The sequence below is a fragment of the Tympanuchus pallidicinctus genome, unplaced genomic scaffold (assembly GCF_026119805.1).
Source record: "Tympanuchus pallidicinctus isolate F22 unplaced genomic scaffold, pur_lepc_1.0 scaffold24, whole genome shotgun sequence".
NCBI classification, from domain to species: domain Eukaryota; kingdom Metazoa; phylum Chordata; class Aves; order Galliformes; family Phasianidae; genus Tympanuchus; species Tympanuchus pallidicinctus.
Genome location: NW_026294741.1, coordinates 422,095 through 440,161, shown reverse-complemented (window position 1 = coordinate 440,161; position 18,067 = coordinate 422,095). Strand labels below are relative to the sequence as shown.

The following is an 18,067-nucleotide window of genomic DNA, read 5'->3' as shown; positions in this document are numbered from 1 at the left end:
CTGGGAGTGCAGCCTGGCTCTCTTTCCTTGGTATCAGCACCTCAAGTCCTTCTTGTTTTATTAGCAATTTTCAGAATGAACAAAACAGCATTTTTAATGCTTAAAGTGTTTATTTTGCATTTTCCTGCCAAAAGCACTGAAATCCATACTTACATAGATCAGTCATTTGCTGCAGCCTTTTCAGTGGCATTTCCAGTAGAAACACTCTGAGATGTAATTAAGCCTCAATTTATTCCATCAAAAACACTTAATGTACAGATTTTGCCAAACGTTCAGTCAAGATAGACTAAATATTGGTAACATTGGTGACAAAATATTAAAGTTCCTGGCTGCCGCCTGATTCAGCAACCGGTTTGCTCGTGGGTTATTACTTCGCTTTGCTTTTCTCCACCCTCCAGCAGATGTAAAGAACAGAAACTCCCCGAGGTCAAACCTGAAGTTCCGCTTCGATAAGCTCAGCCACGGCAGCTCCAGCACGGTACGCAGCGTGGGGACGCCCTGCAGGCACAGCGCGGGGCTGCGGGGCAGTGCTGCTCTGTGTTGCTGTGCCTTTGTCTGCAATCCAACCTGAATTCTGGTTTCTCGTTTAGAGTCACTAGCAGGAAAAAAGGAAGTCGAGAACTTTTCAGCGGTGAGTATTTGTAACACTGTTGTGTGACATGATTCATCTCATCTCAGGTCCAATGCATGTCCTTTAACGACAGCACGCAGCAACCAATTGCAGCGCTTATCATTAAATGCATGGTCAGTACCAGATCTGTGGGCATCCTAAATGCTTTTGTAAGGTGAGGGCAGCACTGAGCGAGAAAGACGGTAGTGATCAATGATCAATGATGGCCGGTGCCCATCAGTGCCACGACGTAGCGCTGCATTTTCTTTCTCTGTTTCTTGAGTATCTCTGACACTTTCCTCTCTCTCTGTCTCTCTCTCTCTTTTTTTTTTTTTTTTTTCCTCCCCAGAGGATTTTTGTTTCAGCAAAGGGAAAACTTCACCTCCCCGTGGGAACGCACACACCTCACACTCCAGCACGATGCCCTCCCCGCTGCAGCCGACCCTGTGCCCGCCGGAGGACATCACCTCCCTCCCGGCCCCAGCAGTCCTAGCCCTCCCCGTGCCCCCCCGCCTCCCCTACGGCCCCAGCAGGCTGCGGGCAGGGAGCTGGGGGGGCACCGGAGAGGTTTGAAGTGTCCCTCAGGTGCTTGCACCGTCCATGTACACACACACCTGGGAGTTTTTTTCCCCTTGGCAGGCACGGGCAGCTCTGGTTCTCTGCTTTTGGAGCTGGTGCAGCAGTGCTGTGGGACCGGGGCTCACGCGCTGCCCCTGCTGACCCCACCCCCAGCTCTTGGGCTGCAAAATACCTGGGGCCGCGCAGCCCCGCGCTCCCCGGGTGCTGGCACGCGGTGCCATCTGCCTTCTCTGCGTGGCCCGAGTGCTTCTTCCCTGCCCAGAACTGCAGCGTGGGCCCGGGACAGACCGAAGCCAAAGCTGCGGTGTAACCGAATCCCAGACTGGTGCTCGGAGCACTGAGCCTGCGGGATCTGCCTCGTCCCAGGGCTGCTCCATCCGCCGGTGGCCGGGACGGCATTGGGCTGCTCCGCCCTTTGCAAAATCAGCCCCCGCCTCTGAGCGCGCGTCCGTTCACTTCGAAAGAGGGCGGTTACGGCTGTGCAAGGTGACACCTCCCCGTGCCGCTCTGCAGAAGATGCTCCTGCCCGCACAGATATCCCTCGGCCCTTAGGGAGCTTTGCCTAAGGTTCGCTGTAAGTCTGTCTACTATGTTCAGGGTGGTCACGGATTTCCCCCATCCACTTTTTAAATGCTGCAGAGGTGCAGCGCTGCACCTCGCCTCAATCCGTCACACTTGCAAAAGTAACGGCCAGAAGCGACGTTCTTCATTGCAAGTGGAAGCCGTTTTTTGAGTTCATGATTCCTAACGACGCACAGCTGGCAGCGCCAAAGCCGCCCGCGCGCGGCTGCAGCCCCCGCCCACAAACGGCCCGGCGGTGCGCGCCGCGTGGCGCTGTCGGAAGGAAGGGCTGCGGGCCGGTGGGGCGCGTTAACGGAGGAATTAACGATCCGATTGACGAAGGAATCGCGTCGCGGAGAACGCGAGGACTGAGCGCTCCCTCCCGCGGTCCGTGAGTTGCTTTTAAGTCGCATTTAAACCTCGAGCTGCTCTTTGCCGGAGGCGGTTCCCCTCGCTTTGCTGCCCCCCGGGGGCGCCGAACCCTCGCCCTTCCGCGGAGTGCTGCGCTGCGGGGCTGCCGCGCGCCCGGGGCTCGGTGCGGCTTTCCCGAGGAGTTGTGTGGTTCTGTGCGTCTTTGTTTGCGCGCGTGTTGATCTCTGTGAGATCTTTCAGCAAATGCAGTGGCTGCTCTCGTCCGGGCTTTTGTTTTCGGGTCGTTGTTTTGTTTCTGTTATTACTTGAATCTGCGAGGCTCCTTCTGACCCGGAGCGGTTTGTCGGAGGGCTCTGGGAGGGCTGCGGCCCCGGGGCTGAAGCGATGCGTGGGGCGTCGCGGGCCGCGGCGTGGCTCCCTGCTCTGCCCGGGCTGACCGTGCGCGGCGCGGCCGTGCGCTGGCGGAGCGCGGAAGGGTTTTGTGCTCCAGCGGTGGGTGAGGGCGTTCCTGCATATATATTGCAAAACGTTTTGTGCTTCTACGTGACACACGCACACATGTACACACCTGCATACAAATGGAAGTGCTTTTTTTTTTCCCTGGGTAAAAAGGGACCGTCCCAAGCACAGACTCAGTTTCTTTACGGAGTTTTGGGCTCTGTGGCGACGGCAGACGCAGGGCCGGAATGTTTATTTGGCACCGGCGGGCACGGTAACCCTGATGGAAGCCACGACCCCGGGTTTCCTCAGCTGCTGCAGGGGCAGTCGGTGCCGGCGGTGCCACGTGGCCCCGATCCCCGCAGGGCACATTGCACCCACACTGCAGGGCTGCGTGCGGCTGCGATGTGCTCAGCTCGGACCCTCAGAGCGTGCTTCGTTGTTGGAAGGAATGTAGCACTGCGTATATCCTGCGAAGGAAAATGCTGAATTTATATCATTAGAATGTGAAGAGAGTTTATAGAGTGAAAAAAAAATCTTGGGAAAATGTATCTGACAGAAGTTTATTTTTTATGTGGAGAGGCGGCGCTTCGTAGTTCCTGGTGGCCTATGTCTGTTGTAAATAATGTACATTTAATTTATTGCTATAGTAGCAGATTGTATTTGTTATGTATAAAACTAAAGGTTCACAAATGTATATTTTGTTGCTTAAATGTGTCTTTGCAAAATTCACAATAAATAACATATTTTGTGTCCATATGTTGCACACATCTGTGCGAGCATTAGCCAAGCATGGAGAGGATGCTCTCTCCCTCCTAGGATGCTACAAAATGCTTTCATTTTTTGGGGCAGTGTCTGTGTTTTTTCCCTACAGCTTGGGCTGAACGATGAACAGTGCTTTTGATCAGCATTTTTTTTCAGCATTTGGTGATGAGAGTGAGCCCATGGATGTGCCAATGTGAGAACAGGATAATGTGGGGTGGGAGTGGGTGGCAGAGGGGCCAAGGAAGAACAAAACCAAACCTACAAAGCTTGGGTTCTCTAAATCAATCTTTATTACAAAAATAATTCTTGCAGCTTCCCCCTTTGCCAGTAACTGGGAAGATTGCTTCATCCACACTGGCATTCAGCAACAGCTGTCACCTTCAGCCTACCCCAGCCCCCTGCTCTCCTGCACTGAGGCATCCAGCGGTGCCAATGGCACCTGAAGTTCGTGGGGCCGTGTCTGCTCCTTGCTGGAGCACTGCGCCTAGTAAGGTTTGGGCTGGGGGGAGAGAGAAGGGAGTTTAGTGCTGAGCACGAGGGAAAGCACTGACAGTCGTGGGAGAAACAGGAATGTGAAGCGCACCCACCTTAGTTGTGCTCCTCGCTAGGGTGGGCAAAAAGGAAAACAGAAAAAAAGAAAGGCTGTGAATAAAAGGACAACAGGCAGGGTCTGCAGCCTCACTGCATCTCAGGGGCATCTTGGCACAGAATTGCTCTGCACGGTATAGCCCTCTCCCCTCCAACCCAGACACCCCCATCCCCCCACCTGAAGCTGTTCTCACCTTTGTAGAGGTGATGGAGTGCGGCCACAAGACACCCAGTGAGGCCCAGCAGCAGCAGCAGCAGCCAGGCGATGGAGGTCGCTTCTGCAGATGAATCAAAAGGAGAAGGATGGGGATAAATGAGGGCTGGGAACAGGATGGCTTTTTTGTTCGTTTTACTCAAAGCATCGCTGAGAACAGGGATGGGTGAGTGGGCCATTCTCCCTCCAGCCCTCTGTGGGATCAGTGCCCGGACAGCACCAGCACAGAGCTGGGTACCTCTCACTGCCACGCTGACGCTCCTGCGGATGGGTGCCTGCAGGCTGGAGTGCTCCACGCGGCACGTGTAGGTGTGGCCGTCCTCATGCAGGGTCGCTGTCAGCAGGAAGAACCTGGAGAAGCTGTAGGTGCCGTTGCTGCTGCGCCGGTGGCTGCTGGTGAGGACGTTGGGCACGGTGTCGGGGAGCCGCCCGGCGCCCCGCGGCTCACGGAGCCACTGCACGTGGATGTCTGCAGGGTAGTAGTTGCGGACGTCACAGACCAGCTTCTGCTGCTCCCCTTCCACCAGGGATAGGGAGTTCACGTTGACGGTCACCGTGGGCTTTTCTGGTGAGCAAAGATTTATGGCACTATTGGCTTTCTCGGCTCGCCGGTTCTGTCTCCATCATCGAGCTGAACTGACCACAAATCTGTGCGCTGTGTCGGAGCGCCGTTACCTGTTATCTGCAGCAGGATCGCCTGCTCCAGCACGAGGGCTGCCGCCTGCACCGCGCAGATGTACGTCCCCTCGTCACCGAGCTCCACGCGCCGGAGCAGCAGGGATGCGTTACCGCGGGGCTCCTGCGGGAACATCTCAGCGCGGCCGCCGCCGGAGGTGGTGATGCGCCTCTCGGGCCGCCCCTTCTGCCGCAGCGCCCATCGCACGGCCACGGCCGCCCTCGGGTCGGCGTCGAAGGCGCAATCCAACACCGCGTCCTTCCCCAGCGCCGTACGGACCAGTGGCAGCAGCGCGCGCACCGCCAGCACCGCTGCGGATCGGGACGGCGGTGAGGCGGGCGGAGCGGGGCCGGCTGCAACCCGGACAGCCACGCCGCGCGCGCCGACTCTGCCCAACCCCGCGCCGGGTGCGAGCCCAGAGCCCGAGCTGCCACGCTGCGGAGGGTAACTGCTCGTATCGCTGTCCCTGAGCAGTTGCTAAGCCTCATTTGTGCCTCGCTATATACGACAAAGAGGGAGATGTGGTGATTCCCCTACATCTTAACATTGGATTTAATGAAGCAACACCTCCCCAAGCCGGAAGCGTTGCAGAACTGTAGGGGGAACGGAGCGCTCCGCGGGACCTCAGCATGGGCTGCAGAGCGAGCGAGGGGGCTGAAAGCTCCCCCGGGTGGCAATCAAAGCCAGCTGAGTCCAATTAGCCTGAGGGGGAGGAGTACGGTGGGGCTGAAAAAGAGAGCTGGGAAGGGGTCCGCCTCACTCGGTGGTGCGGCTTGCTTGGATGTAGCTGTCTCAGAGAAGCCCCTGTGATGGGGTGAGTAATAAATGAAAATTTGTTTTTTCTTATGGGGGAGGGGAGATATGGGGTAAGGGGGAACGTGGGGGGTGTGAGTGCTCGCGCTGTGTTCTTGGCTCCAGGCAGTGCTGCTCGCTGTGCTGCCCTCTGCTGCAGTGCCTCGTGGCGCGTCCCCACCGTTGGACCGCGGAGCCCCGGTCTCCCTGTTTTCAAGCACTAGAGCCGCTTATCTGTGCTCAGCTACGGGCGAGCCCTGGCAGGGTGCGGTTCAGTAACTACAGTCTGCAGGCTGGACCCGGGTTTCTTGTCCGGGTGAGGCTGCAGCTCTCTGGCAGACGCTAATTGCTTTCTGCTCCTTCTCTAGAGCCTTCTCCCTCAGCTCAGCAAGCAGCTCACACTGTGGGTTGCGTTTCCAGTGCAAATACTGTGGAAGTGCTCTGCCTGCTGAAAAACTTAGATCAGCCTTAACTTGTGTCTGTGTTAAAGCCTTGGTGGCTTCTGTATTTGCTGCTGGGGCTCTTAGAGATGATGGTAGAGAACTACATAAACAGAAAACAATTATGCTTTTAAGAAGCTGCTTTGGAGTTATTCATTTCTGCAGAGTGCACAGCTCTCAACACAAGGGAAAGCATATGCTTTTCAGTAAATACATTTTACCTTACAGTTGTTAAAACGTTATCTTGAGCTATCTGTAAACTTATGGGGCTGGTAAAAATAGTCTGAGGTCTGTAAGCCCAGAAGAGAAGTGTCTGGGTGGTGACATTAAGCAACAGCTGGTGGGATACAGAAAGCCAGGCTGGGAGTTCATAGCACCCCAGCGTAGCTGCAGAGGAACAGGTGGTTTCCCTCTACATAATCCCTGTGAAAACGACTCCAGCTTGAAGCTTGGGGTGCAGTTTGGGACACAGCTGAAAGAGCTCAGTGGTAGTTGCTTGCTAATTACCCTTACAGCCTGCAGGCCTGAAAGTTGTGCTCCAACCCCCCCTTCCCCTCCCCTCTCTCTCCCCCTTCCCCGTGCTTCATTAGGAATGTAAGCATGTACGAAGTTCCCCAGAGGAGCATTACCTGACACGTGTGTCTGCTCTGCGATGCCCTGGTGAAGCTGTCCTGGAGTTTGGTGCTCTCTGTCCTCATGGCCTTGCACAAGGAAGGCTGTAGCTGTGTATTTCCCAGCTGTGTGCTTTATGGTGCAAGTGAACCAGGTGTCCAGGCTGTGGGCTCGAACCTCCCTCCCAGGCCAGAGGATCTGAGTGTTGGCTGTAAAGTAATGGCTGATCCTGCAGTCAAGCATGTTGATATCCTCATCTGTGTGCTGCAGAATATTCACCGAGGGCTCTGTGAACACACGCGTGGACCCATTATCATCCTGGCTCACCTAAGGGCAGTGGAAGCAGCCCCCTGTCTGCACACAGCTCTCAGCGTGGTCCTGCCCTGCTCTGTCCCACCCTGGTGCACTCCAGCAGGAGTGATCTCACTTAGCTGGGATGACATCCTGCCCAGCACTGCTGGATTTTGTCCTGGGGTGGGGTGCACAGCTGCCTTTGTTGTGTGGGAGGGGGTCGGTTCTCCCAGCACCCCAGGTTGGGCTCTCACAGCGCAGTGGTCTCATTGGATGCAGATCTTCAGCGGGAGGTGAAGCTGCTGTGCCGAGTAGGGAAATGCTGAATTTTCTGTAACCCCATCATCTGAAGCACAGCAGGGCTGCCTATCTGCTCACTTCTTGCCAGGAGCCAGGCTTGGTCCTCTGAGCACATAGCTCACCTTGTACAATGAACGAGGGCAGGTTGTCTGCAGGAAGGCTTTCTGTCTGAGGCCTTTGAGCACCTTCTGCTCCAGCCACAGGCAGCAGCAGCCTGACGTTCAGCAGCACGGTCTCTGTTTCGTTGGACAGGGGAATGGTTTTTCTCATTTCAAATACGCAGGGAAGTTGCAGGCTCCTCCTGAGCCCCGGCTCTGCAGAAGCAATGCCGTTCGGGGTCCTTGTGATTACTGAAAAGTAGAGATCGTGCTCGCTCGAGCTATTTTTAAAATTTTGATAGTCGGTTTTGAAATCGCCCCATTGATGCGGGAGGTGCCGAGCGGCGGCGGAGCTCCGCGCTCCTTCGCACCGCCCGCGTCCCCTCCGCTTCCCAGCCGCTCCCGCAGCGCAGCCGCCGCACCCCCGGCCCCGTCCCGCACATACCGGCGCTCAGAAGGCAGCCGGCCGCCAGCCACGCTGCGCAGCCCATCGCTCCCTGCCCGTCCTTTCGCTTTCGTTCCCTTTCGCTTTCTCTTTCCCCGGGCGCGCAGCGGGAGGGGCTGCCCGGCACCGCCGGGATGGGGCGGTCGCGACCGGGCCCGAAGGCTCTGACTGCACCGCACCGCGCCCAGCGGGACCCGCAGCGCCATTCGCTGCTGCGCGCCGTGCCCGGGGCGGCGAGCCGCTGCTCGGCGTCAGGGACGCGTTTGCTGGAAAAGGGAGCCCTCTGGGTTGTTTCCCTGCGCTTTTGGGTGCAGCAATAACAAAATACTACAATAACAACGAAACTGTAACTTTTATTGAACAGTAAAAAGGCAACTCCAACCTCTACGTCCATCAAGTACAAACAACATAAATATTCTGCCTTGTAACCGACACCAAACAAGTGAAACCAGGAAGGGCCTTCAGCTGCAGCCGGGTCCTGTCCGTACTGGAGAGCCGCCTGCTGGCACAAAGTGTGGCCGCATCGGTCCCCGCAAGGTGCCCGGCGCTGGGGCTGCACTCGGCGGCTCTGAGGCCATCCGGCCCTGCAGCCCGGAGGCTGTGCCCCATTGCCCGGCCCTGCAGTGAGGAGCGCCGCCTCCCCGCAGGGCACAAAGCTGGGGCTGGGCAGGGTGAGAAGAATGCTTTCCCTAAGAGTTTGCAAGGAGAGGAATGAATCGTTTGTTCAAACCAGCCAGTGGCCGTCAAAATACACCTCGTGAATGAACTGGGACATCTTTATTTTGACTCTATGGGTGAGGAAAAGATATGCAGCAGTGTTAATCTGATGAGAACAAAGCAGAGCTGTGCTGCCCCAGCTGCCTCTCGGAGCACAGCCGCACAGTGGGCAGCACACCTGGCTCAGAGCTGTGGGCATTTTACAGTCAGGGTGGTGGCACAGGGCTTGATGGTGGGGGACTCGGGCTGCAGCACAGCAGAGCTGCAGGTTGTGAGCAGTTCTCACTGTGTGAGACATGAAATCTAGTTGTTATGCGGCGTGAAACTCTTGACAGTTCCTCGTGTATGGAGCAGTATCAGCCCAAGGTTGTTAAGTTAAACTTTGTGGTGTGAGGCAATGTCAAGATTTAAAGGTAAACAGTTAAGATGTACCTTTAAAGAGGAATATAAATATTTACAAACCTGACAGATGGGCGACTTTGAAGTTAAAAGCTGACTATTGCAGCCATAAAGTTACTCTGTGGGATCTGCTGTGTCACAGCCTGGCCCAGGGGTGATCTCTGGAGCTCAGGGGCAAGCAGTGCACTCCTCAACTTGGTGCAAGGGTGAGCAGCTGAGGGAGCAGCATCTCTGGGCGGATATCGCACTCCTCTCACACCCTCATCAGAAGGGCTGAATTCGTTTTTTTTCTTCGCTGTCTTTCGTTGTTCCATAGTGCTTGTGGCCCAGCAGATGGCACTGCCATCACCCTCCTCTGCTGCATTTACCCAAAGAACGTGGACTTCACTTGGGAGAGAAAGAACTTCAGGGAGCCCTGGGGTTGCAGCTGTGCTGCCTCATCTCTGGAGGAGCAGCCCCAGGATGCAGATAGGGCCCTGACCCGGGGGGCTCCATGGTAGGAGCCCTCTGAGGTCCCTTTCAACCAAACTGTTGTATGGTTTTAGAAAAACACCTGGTAACAGATCTCACTGCCTCCTCCATTCTCACAGTTCAAACGAGGTGTGAAGGCTGTGGGATCAGACATTTGAATTCAGGTTCCATATGATTTTGAGGCAGCAATCGAGGTAAAGTGTTTGCTTTTGGAGGTACAGGCAGTCTCAGCTATAAGTGGTGTGTTTGAGAGTACTCAGCTGCTAAGTCTGCTCATCAGGTGAAGAGTAAAAGCAAATACTGCAAATCCTTTTCCCAGGAAGTCATTAACTCAGACTGACCTCCAGGTTGGGGCTGTGTTTTCTGGACAGGAAGCTCATTCAGTTTTAGCACAAGCGAGGACCTCATTCTGCTCAGCCTTGCATGTTTCAGGCATTCATCAGAACTTACTGCAGAAGTAGCTGCAATTACAGCACGCTGTGTACACAATTGGTACAGCTCTTACTCCATATAATTTTGATCTTAAGATGTTCAAATCAGGATCCTAATTTTCCATGTCTTAGACATGCACAATGAATGGCACTTGGAAGCAGTGCTACTCTTCATTTTCTTAAGAACTACGGAACATCCAATCAAACATGAATCTGAGCATAAGAGCAAAATAGTCTTTACAGCATTTATCTGCAAGAAGTGTATTACTAAATTACGTACTGAATTAAGGTGTTTTCTTTAGATATGGGACTGCTTTTAGGCTTGGCCAACTTCCTTTAGTGCTAGTGGTGGCAGTGGCGATGAGGAGATGGTTGGACTAGATGATCTTGTAGGTCGTTTCCAACCTTGTGATTCTCACCAGGCAGAGTCCTTCATTTTCTGTGCTGCAGAATGCATTACTGCTTTGCTTTGTCTTCCATTTGCTCATCTCCTGCTGCCCCACAGTGTTACAGTGCAGCTCAGTGGCCCTCCCACACACCTGCCTTTCAACTGTCCCGTGCTGCAACTTGATAGCAATTGTTAATGATGATGCCCTGCTTACTTCAGAGTTCCTGTTCGTGTGCCTATGGCGGGACAGTGTTGTCACATCTGAGCCTTAGTGCTCTGCGTCATCATGTAAACATCGGGCTGCTGGGGATGCTCGTCGCCTGCCCTGCAGAGCGCCGCGAGGCGATTCGGGCCTGACTCGGTCGCAAAGAGCTCCGTGCGCGCGCGGCGCTGCTGCGCCTGCAGGTTGGCACTCCGGCCGCCAGGTGGCAGCAGCGGCACGCGGCTGAAGCGCAGCGCTCGGGTTGGGCGCGGGTGGCGGCGGCCCGCAGTGCGCGGCGCTCCGCGGTCGCCGGGGGAGGTTTTTTCCCGGCCGATGCACGCGGCCTTATGGCAAATAGGAAGGCTGATGGGAACTGTCATGGAGCGGCTTAAAGACGCGTCTGATCTGCGCAGATGAATTAATGTAATTTGTCACAGCTCTCAAAGCTTGGGAGAACGAGCCGTGCAGAAGGGACTGCGGTTCATCAGCACCTCCCGATGCGTTTGTATAAGCAACACCGAGGTGGTAATTTGATGTCTCTCTTGTTGTGCATCAATTGTTTTATATAAATAGTGCTTTTTGTAGGCATTGTGTTTTCTTGGTATGAGGCATCGGCCCCTCAGCAGAAAGTCCCTACAAAATTAGAAATAATGATTCAGTGAGTAATTTCAGAGTCAATACAGGGAAAGAGACAAACTGGCTTTCATGTACTGCTGGGAAACACAACAGCACCACGATTGGACTGAGCTCAGAAATTTTTAGCTTTAATAATTAAAGTGGGGTTACTCCTACTGTAGCAGTGCATCTTTGCAGGTCCTGAGCAGCTCTACAGGAGCTGTGCGGTTACTGATGAGTTGCCATGGCGTTTGGTGCACGCTCAGAACAGGCAGTCGTTACACCACTCGTGTTACTTCTTTCTAGTTTGCCAGGTCTGGCTGTGTTACCAGGACCAGTGCTGCCATTTTTGCTGACTCTGCTGCTCCAGAGCACCATTACAGTTGGCATTTGTGGAGAGGTGTGGTGCCAGCGTTTGGAAATGCTCACAGCACCCTCGGAGTATTATTCGCAAAGGGACACAGGCAGAACCAGGGCTGGGCTGCTCGTGTGCTGCCTGCCCTCCGGCGGTGCCGTTCCTGCGGTTCCCAGGAAAGACCCCATTGCTGCCTCGTGCTTCAGAACCACCGCTGACAATTTATTCCAGCTGAATAATTTAAGAGGTTTTTCTGCTGTTCTTCAGCTGTTCATTTCCCGCATTAATTGTGATCCAAACCGATGTTTTCAAGGAACGCTCCCGCTGTGTCCCTGCTGTCACCATGGTGACCATGCTCCTGATGCGCATTCCTCCTCTGTGCTCCTGCGGATGGGAAAGTGAGGCGGTAATTCCTGCTCTCCTGACGCAGCAGGAGATGGGGCAGCATGTTTGCAAAAGCACTTTAATGACTTGAGCTACATTATCAAAATCGCCTTCAATCCCCAGGAGCAAAGCGAGCTGCTGGTGGCACTGCTGGCTCTCGTGCTGGGGCTGCAGCTCTGCTGGGATCCGCTGCCTTCAGGCGTGGTGCGTGGAGCTGCTCCCGAGAGCGTTAAGTTTGTACTGAGAGGCAGGAGAAGCTGTTTGTGCAGAGCCTTCCCTGTAATCTCAATCTGCTGCTTGATGCTTGAGGGAACAGAGAGGTAGAGATATAAAGGAAAGGGGGAGGAATGGGGAGGGGAAATCAGAACTGCTCTCTCTGACAGACCCTGAAACTTGTGCTCTTCATCTTGGGATGTTTGGCGTTTGGCACTGCTTTGCCTGAGCCTGTGCTGGATACTGATGTATGAACTGGGGTGGCTGTCATAACCTGCAGAAAGCACGGATGTCTTTAGTCTGGTGGTGCAGCATTTCATTTCAGGTTGCCTGAAGGAAATCAACAGCCAACCCAAGCTGTCTGGAATCCTGAAAGCAATGTGTTCTCTGGGGGGGCTGTGAAGGACAGCTGCCCACAGGCTCCAGCTCATGTGCTCTGCACTGGAGTGCTGTGCTTGCTGTGTGATGGGGAGCACAGCCTAGGCTGCTGCACGCCTGGGTGCCCTGAGCTCTGCTGGCAGGGTGGCTGCTGCGACCATTCAGTAGACTGGGGGAAAACTGTCAAATAATGGTGTCCCTCTGTGACAACAAGCAGAGGCCTGGCCAAGGTTCAGGAGCTGACTTGAGGCCTGGCTGTTCCCATGGTCTTAGTGCCAGTTCCGCACTCTTTAATTTCTGTGATGTTTCTAGCTATATTTCTTAGGCCCAGTACTAAAGTTTGGAAAGGAAAACCAGTATGTATCTCCTTCTATGCTCACGTGGTGAGTCCTGAGATAAGCTGTGTGGCTGTGTGAAGTGTCAGGCAGCACAACCAACCAACCATACTGTTGCCTTCTGCTCTGCACCACCGATTCCTCTCCCCTTTGATTTCCCTTGTGTTTTCCCCCTTGTGGCTCCTTCTGGACACCCTCCCCCCCAATCTCTGCATTGCTCCAGCAATGTTCTCCTGGCACCTCCTGATGCGATTTCCCCTCTGATATCTGAAGGCAGATGTTGGCTGCAGTTTGTAATGCAGCAGCAGCCCTGTGGGACACGCCGGTTGTTCCTCTGAGGGGCTGATCTCTCTGATGGGGCAGCATTACTTTTCGTTTTGGCTCCGCTGTGCTTCCACAGCATCAGGCAGAGGAATGAAGCAGTAGGGTTTGCCATGCTCTGTCTTCCCTTTGCTTGAGATCTTTCTAGTTGACTTTTTATTAAACAAATTAAATGTGATGGGAACAAACCACAATTGCTCATAATTGATAATTAGTGTAAAGACTGGATTGTGTACCACTGACACCAGTGGGGATATTATGACTGACATCAATAAACACAGCATAAGTATCTACAGAGAGGGCTGCTCTGAGCGTGGCTCTGTCTCTGAAGAAATGACCACGTTACTGGCAAGAAAAATTAATCCATTGGCTTTTGTTTGCGTGCATTTTGCAGGAGCAAATCCTGCTTGTTTTCCATTTCTGTGCTGTGAGAAGCGCATTGATTTTTCTTCACTTCTGATTGTTCACATTACTGGATTGCTTTTAAATAGCTGACAGAGAGATCATTCATTTTCCTGCCCCAACATATTTTACAGCACATTTTTGCTGTATTTGTCTGTGTGTTTTTCCCAGCAGTTATACGCCATATTGATCCATTTACAAACTGCAGTCCATGCATGTGTTAGGAGCTGTTCCTCCAAGGCCTTTGTTCCCTTCCCACCCTCCTCAGCAGCTAGCTTTACATCTGCTTTTCAGGGCTTTGACTGGAAACCAGAGACAAGGTTCTAAGATGGCCTCTAAGCCAATGGTCAGAAAATGCTGTCCCAAACATCCCATGCCATAGGATGCAGTACCGTGCTCACAGCCAGACTGTAGCGCAGATGCCAACTGGTGAAGGGTTGCAGCCAAGGAGCTGGTAGGATACTGCATTTTTGTTTGAAGATTAGCATCAGGAAAATATGGAGCTGCTGACCGTGGCAGTGCTTCTGCCGTTCCATTCCTGAAGTTTACCTCTAGGGAGTAGTGAAGTGTAATTTTTTTTAATGCTTGCAGATTAGTGACATTAAAAGCCAGATCTCTTAAAATATGCAAGCTTGTCCTGCCTGGAAGTTATGTCGACCTCAGCAGGAATTGCACATATTAAAGGCTATTGCCTAGAAAGGTTAGAAACATCTTGTCTGTTCAGCAGGACGACGACTGAGCCAGAAATAGCTCAGTGCCTGGGGCAGGAGAGGGCAGGGGAATAACCAACCACTGGGTTAACTCAATGCAGAATACAAACCCTTCATTATATCATCTTATTCTTTGTTGTTTTTTTTTTTCCTCCTGGCCCGTAGTTTATCTGCCTTTTGCTTTGATATTAGAAAAGTGAGCTCTGAGAGCAAGGATATTAATTCCTCATAGCCCTTCCCTCTGGAAAAATAATGGGACGATTCAGTGCCCGTAGTGAATGTCACTGAGGTCAGTGAAGGTACTGCAGCTGCCCCTGGGCAGTGCCATAGCAGTTGTGGTGTGCCATGGTGGGGATCTCCCTGCTGTTGGCACGGCGGGGTCCCAGCACTGCAGCAGCTCCTGCTCCATCCTGGGATCTTGTCTGACATTGACAGCACGGATGGCCTGGAAAAACAACAGCAGGACTTCATAGGTCTGCTTTATGCCTCTGGTGTAGCTCTAGCCTAAAAGAATTTCTTAATGGAGTTTCAGTGTAAATCCTTTAGTTTCCAGGGCATTTAGCATGGGCATGGAGGCAGACAAACCTGACCAGAGAGCAGACTGTGGGTTTGGAGCGAGGAGCCCATTGCAGCACCTGTCTCCGCAGCGCAGGGCAGTGCGCCCTGGGCACCTGCAGACATTTATGGATTGCAGCATTTATTTCCTGAGGCGACTCATATGTCTTCTCGTGAGAGTGATACGGTTGCTGGGAGAACACGTTCCTCTGATCTGTCTCTATCAGGTCTCGTTCTGCCAGTCTGAGTGAAGCATCCAGGCCTGACTTGCACAGCACCTTCACTGGAAGAAGATGGATGGGGTGTAGGACTGGTCCCGCACGCTCCAGAGGGCTGTTGCCTGTTTCTAGGGCATTTGCCAGCAGACAGATTCAATTTAGTTCAACAACACCATCCTCGAAAGCAGCTAAATGAAATGAATGGCTGATGCAGCACTGCTCACCGGGAGGAGCGAGGTGCTCCGGGTTCACCCATGCTGGGCACAGTGCTGCTCGGTGCCTGCAGCTCCGCGGGCTGCCTGCAGGGCCGCAGACAGCGGTGCTCAGAATGAGAATTAATAACGAATTTACCACACTGCTCTTGGTGAATTATCTCCAATAATCACATACAATTTGCTACTTCAGTGGGTACTCTGATCGTAAACAGGGCTGGCAGAATAAAGTCATGGGAACTGAATCTAAAAGGAGGGAGAAAATGGTCGAGATTAATTACATGAAATGTTCTAAGGAACATTTGTGCATAAATGTTTGCAGTGTTTGCCCAATGCCAGCGAAATGAATCCTAGACAGGAAATGTGGGGAAAATTACCTTCTGACACGGTGCTGCATTCAGTGCAACTGAGGGTGAGTTGCAGGTAACTGCCTGTCGTAACGGAGTGACGTTCAGTGTCCCCATTTGCTCCTGCCTTTGCTTTTCTGTGCTCGCAGCACCGCTGGGTTCATGGGGCTGTGCTGACACAGCCTGCAGCTCAGGCCATTTCCTTTGGAGTTTACTGCAGAGCATTTTGTGAACACGGCACGCTCTGGCAGCAGTGTTGGGCTGCAGCACTGCTGGGAGCTGCTGGAGCCTCGTCCTGCTGCCCATTGCACACCTCTTCCAGCCTGCTAACAGATCCCCCTTGAATTCTGTTGTTTTATTTGCTCGCAGTGCCCGCTCGCATTACCCCTCCCTGCTGCACGCTGATGGTGTGCGAGTTGGATTTCACAGCACTGAGAAAATTAACGCTTGGGAACATTTGTCTCCATTATTGATGTTCTGTCGGCAGCAGCACTTCGGAATTCTCTCCAGAGAAACGAATGGTGCTGACAAACCCAGTGAACTTCTGTTCCCATCTAAATATCTAGATAAAGGATGGCATTTCTGTATGCAAGAAACATTATTTGGTGATAGCAAACTGTTATCTGTTAACTGTTTTCCCTGTACCAGGATATTTGTTCGGGTCTCTTTTTTCTGGCTGACGTTCTGAAGTGTGATTTAGCAGGTGTTATTTATGCATGTGTTGGTCTCTTACATCTCTTTCCACAGAGGCACTAGGGCATTTAACTTTGTTAGGCCACCGATTTCCATTATTTTCAGCTAGAAAAATCTCCTGGAGCCTCGGTGGCCCCATGTCTGTGCATGGGTCTGTGCAGCGCTGCATTGCTGCATGGCTGTCTGTGGCACACAGAAGCACTGCTGGCAGTGGCTCTGCTCAGTGGTCAGGGGGAGTTAAGCTGGGGCTGAGCTGTGGCGGGAGCTGAGGCTGGCCAGGACCGACCCATTGGAGTGATCTCAGCCCTTGCTGTGCCACACGTTGCCCTTCTGCTGCTTCTTGGTTTTGTTTTTAACTGGGGCTGTTAAACAAATCCCCCCCAACCGAAGTCACTGTTAAATGTTCTTAAGTGTGTGAGCAGAGCCTTCCTGGTCAAAGTACTGCCAGCAAATTTCCTATGCAGTAGAAGCACGTGTGTTTCTTGAAATAAAAATGAGAGCATAACAAAATTATAAAGAATTCAAATATTCAATGTTTTGGACAGCTGAATTGGAAGTAAATACCCAGGAAGGATGTATGCATTTCCTCATCTGGCCGCCTGCAGTACATCTCAGTGGCTGTGCAGGAGCCTGGGGACAGACATGGCACCCACAGCTCCAGCTGAGGCAGCGGGCTGCTCTGCTCATGGCCCAGGCAGACTGGGGTGTTGTATTTGGTGATCAGCGATCTGAGGGCTGTCCTGACAGAGCCTGTTGCTGAGTCATAGCAGCCCACATCCACAGGGTGCTGCTGAATTTTTAATGGATTTCAGTTTGCTTGCAGCAATGGGCCAACAGCCCTCTGCGCATTGCTTGGAGCCCAGCATGGAGCCCAAGCGCTGCCCAGGGCCGCCCTCTGCTCAGTGGGAGCCCCTGTGCACCACCCTGCAGCACACAGCTCGTCCTCCTGCACTGTGCCACTCCTTGCTGCGTGCCTTTGGGCTGCATGGAGAAGTCTGCACCCAGGGAGGTGAGGGCAGCTCACAGCGTTGATGAGCAGGGTTATGGTGATGCAGATTATGGAAATGTTTTGGATTTTGTACCGTTCCTGGTGCCACTCATGGGGACAAGTGTTTTCTGGTGTGTGAGCAGGCTGCAGAACAGAACCCTGCTCCCTGTTAAATATGCTTTACAGGAGCAGAAGCGTCTTTGGAGGTTTACTTCTCTAATACCCAGCCAGTGGCTGTGAGCACAGCGTGCGCTGTGCAGAAGCCAAATAACCCTCCAGGAATTCTTCCTATTAAAATAATTGCTAGGGCAGAAGAGTGCTGCAAACAGCTGCGATTCATCCTATAAACATATTCTCCCTCCTTTTGGAGCCTCGGCTTCCAGCGTATGCCAGAGCCTGTCAGCTGCAGGAGTGGTGGAACATATTTCCTTTACAGAAATGAAACGATTACTGTTGAATAAATATGTTATGCATAGGCCTGAACCTTCCAGTGAGTATTGCATAAGCAAAGAGGAAAAAAGTGACAGTGTTTCACACTGAAATGAGCTGAAGCAACAGTTCATCTGGTAGCATGATGGCAGCAGAGCTGTGCTAGCAGCCTGGCAACACTGTAAGGAAAAAATCCCCTGGAACCAGTTCATCTCTGAGTGGCTGCATCCTGCCTTGGAGGTGCCCATCTGTGGCTGTGGGGCAGTGGGACACAAGGGGTCTCTGTGGGGTGGTGTGCCCTCCTGCTGGACACCATCCCCTCACCCACTGCTGTGCACAGGCTCTGGTTTGTTTCAGAGGGCTATGAGCTAGGGCTGTACTGGGCTCAACCTGAATACCAGGATGCTTCTCCTGTAAAGCTGTAGCTGCACTGCAGAGCACTGTTGCAGCTTCAGAGTGGCTGAGAAAACACCACTGTCAGAAGTCCTTGTGTTGGTTTGTAGTACAGTGGGACTTGTTGCAG

The 18,067-nt window shown here is 53.1% G+C and overlaps 2 protein-coding genes across 19 annotated transcripts in view; one reads left to right on the top strand and one right to left on the bottom strand.

The window, feature by feature from the left end:
- RAP1GAP2 (RAP1 GTPase activating protein 2) overlaps positions 1–1,072 on the top strand; it is a 48,761-nt gene extending 47,689 nt beyond the window's left edge. For 9 of the 13 annotated variants that reach the window (XM_052688512.1, XM_052688514.1, XM_052688520.1 and 6 more), the window contains 3 exons: positions 399–478; positions 591–631; positions 960–1,072. In XM_052688512.1, the coding sequence (XP_052544472.1) occupies positions 399–478; positions 591–599 (89 nt within the window). In that variant the 3' untranslated portion in view covers positions 600–631; positions 960–1,072. The remainder of the gene's footprint in view (positions 1–398; positions 479–590; positions 632–959) is intronic. The other 4 variants (XM_052688513.1, XM_052688515.1, XM_052688517.1 and 1 more) reach the window with 1 other exon arrangement.
- Positions 1,073–3,592: 2,520 nt separating this feature from the next.
- Positions 3,593–18,067, bottom strand: part of LOC128083375 (tapasin-related protein-like) — a 66,782-nt gene continuing 52,307 nt past the window's right edge. For 3 of the 6 annotated variants that reach the window (XR_008208049.1, XR_008208048.1, XR_008208050.1), the window contains 7 exons: positions 7,782–11,743; positions 7,361–7,588; positions 6,665–6,934; positions 4,803–5,114; positions 4,366–4,692; positions 3,913–4,191; positions 3,593–3,824 (listed from right to left, as the gene is read on the bottom strand). Coding sequence is in view for 3 of the 6 variants with exons in the window: in XM_052688528.1 (XP_052544488.1) it covers positions 3,847–3,929; positions 4,108–4,191; positions 4,366–4,692; positions 4,803–5,114; positions 6,665–6,934; positions 7,361–7,588; positions 7,782–8,175 (1,698 nt within the window). In the remaining 3 variants the exon portion in view is untranslated. The other 3 variants (XM_052688530.1, XM_052688528.1, XM_052688529.1) reach the window with 3 other exon arrangements.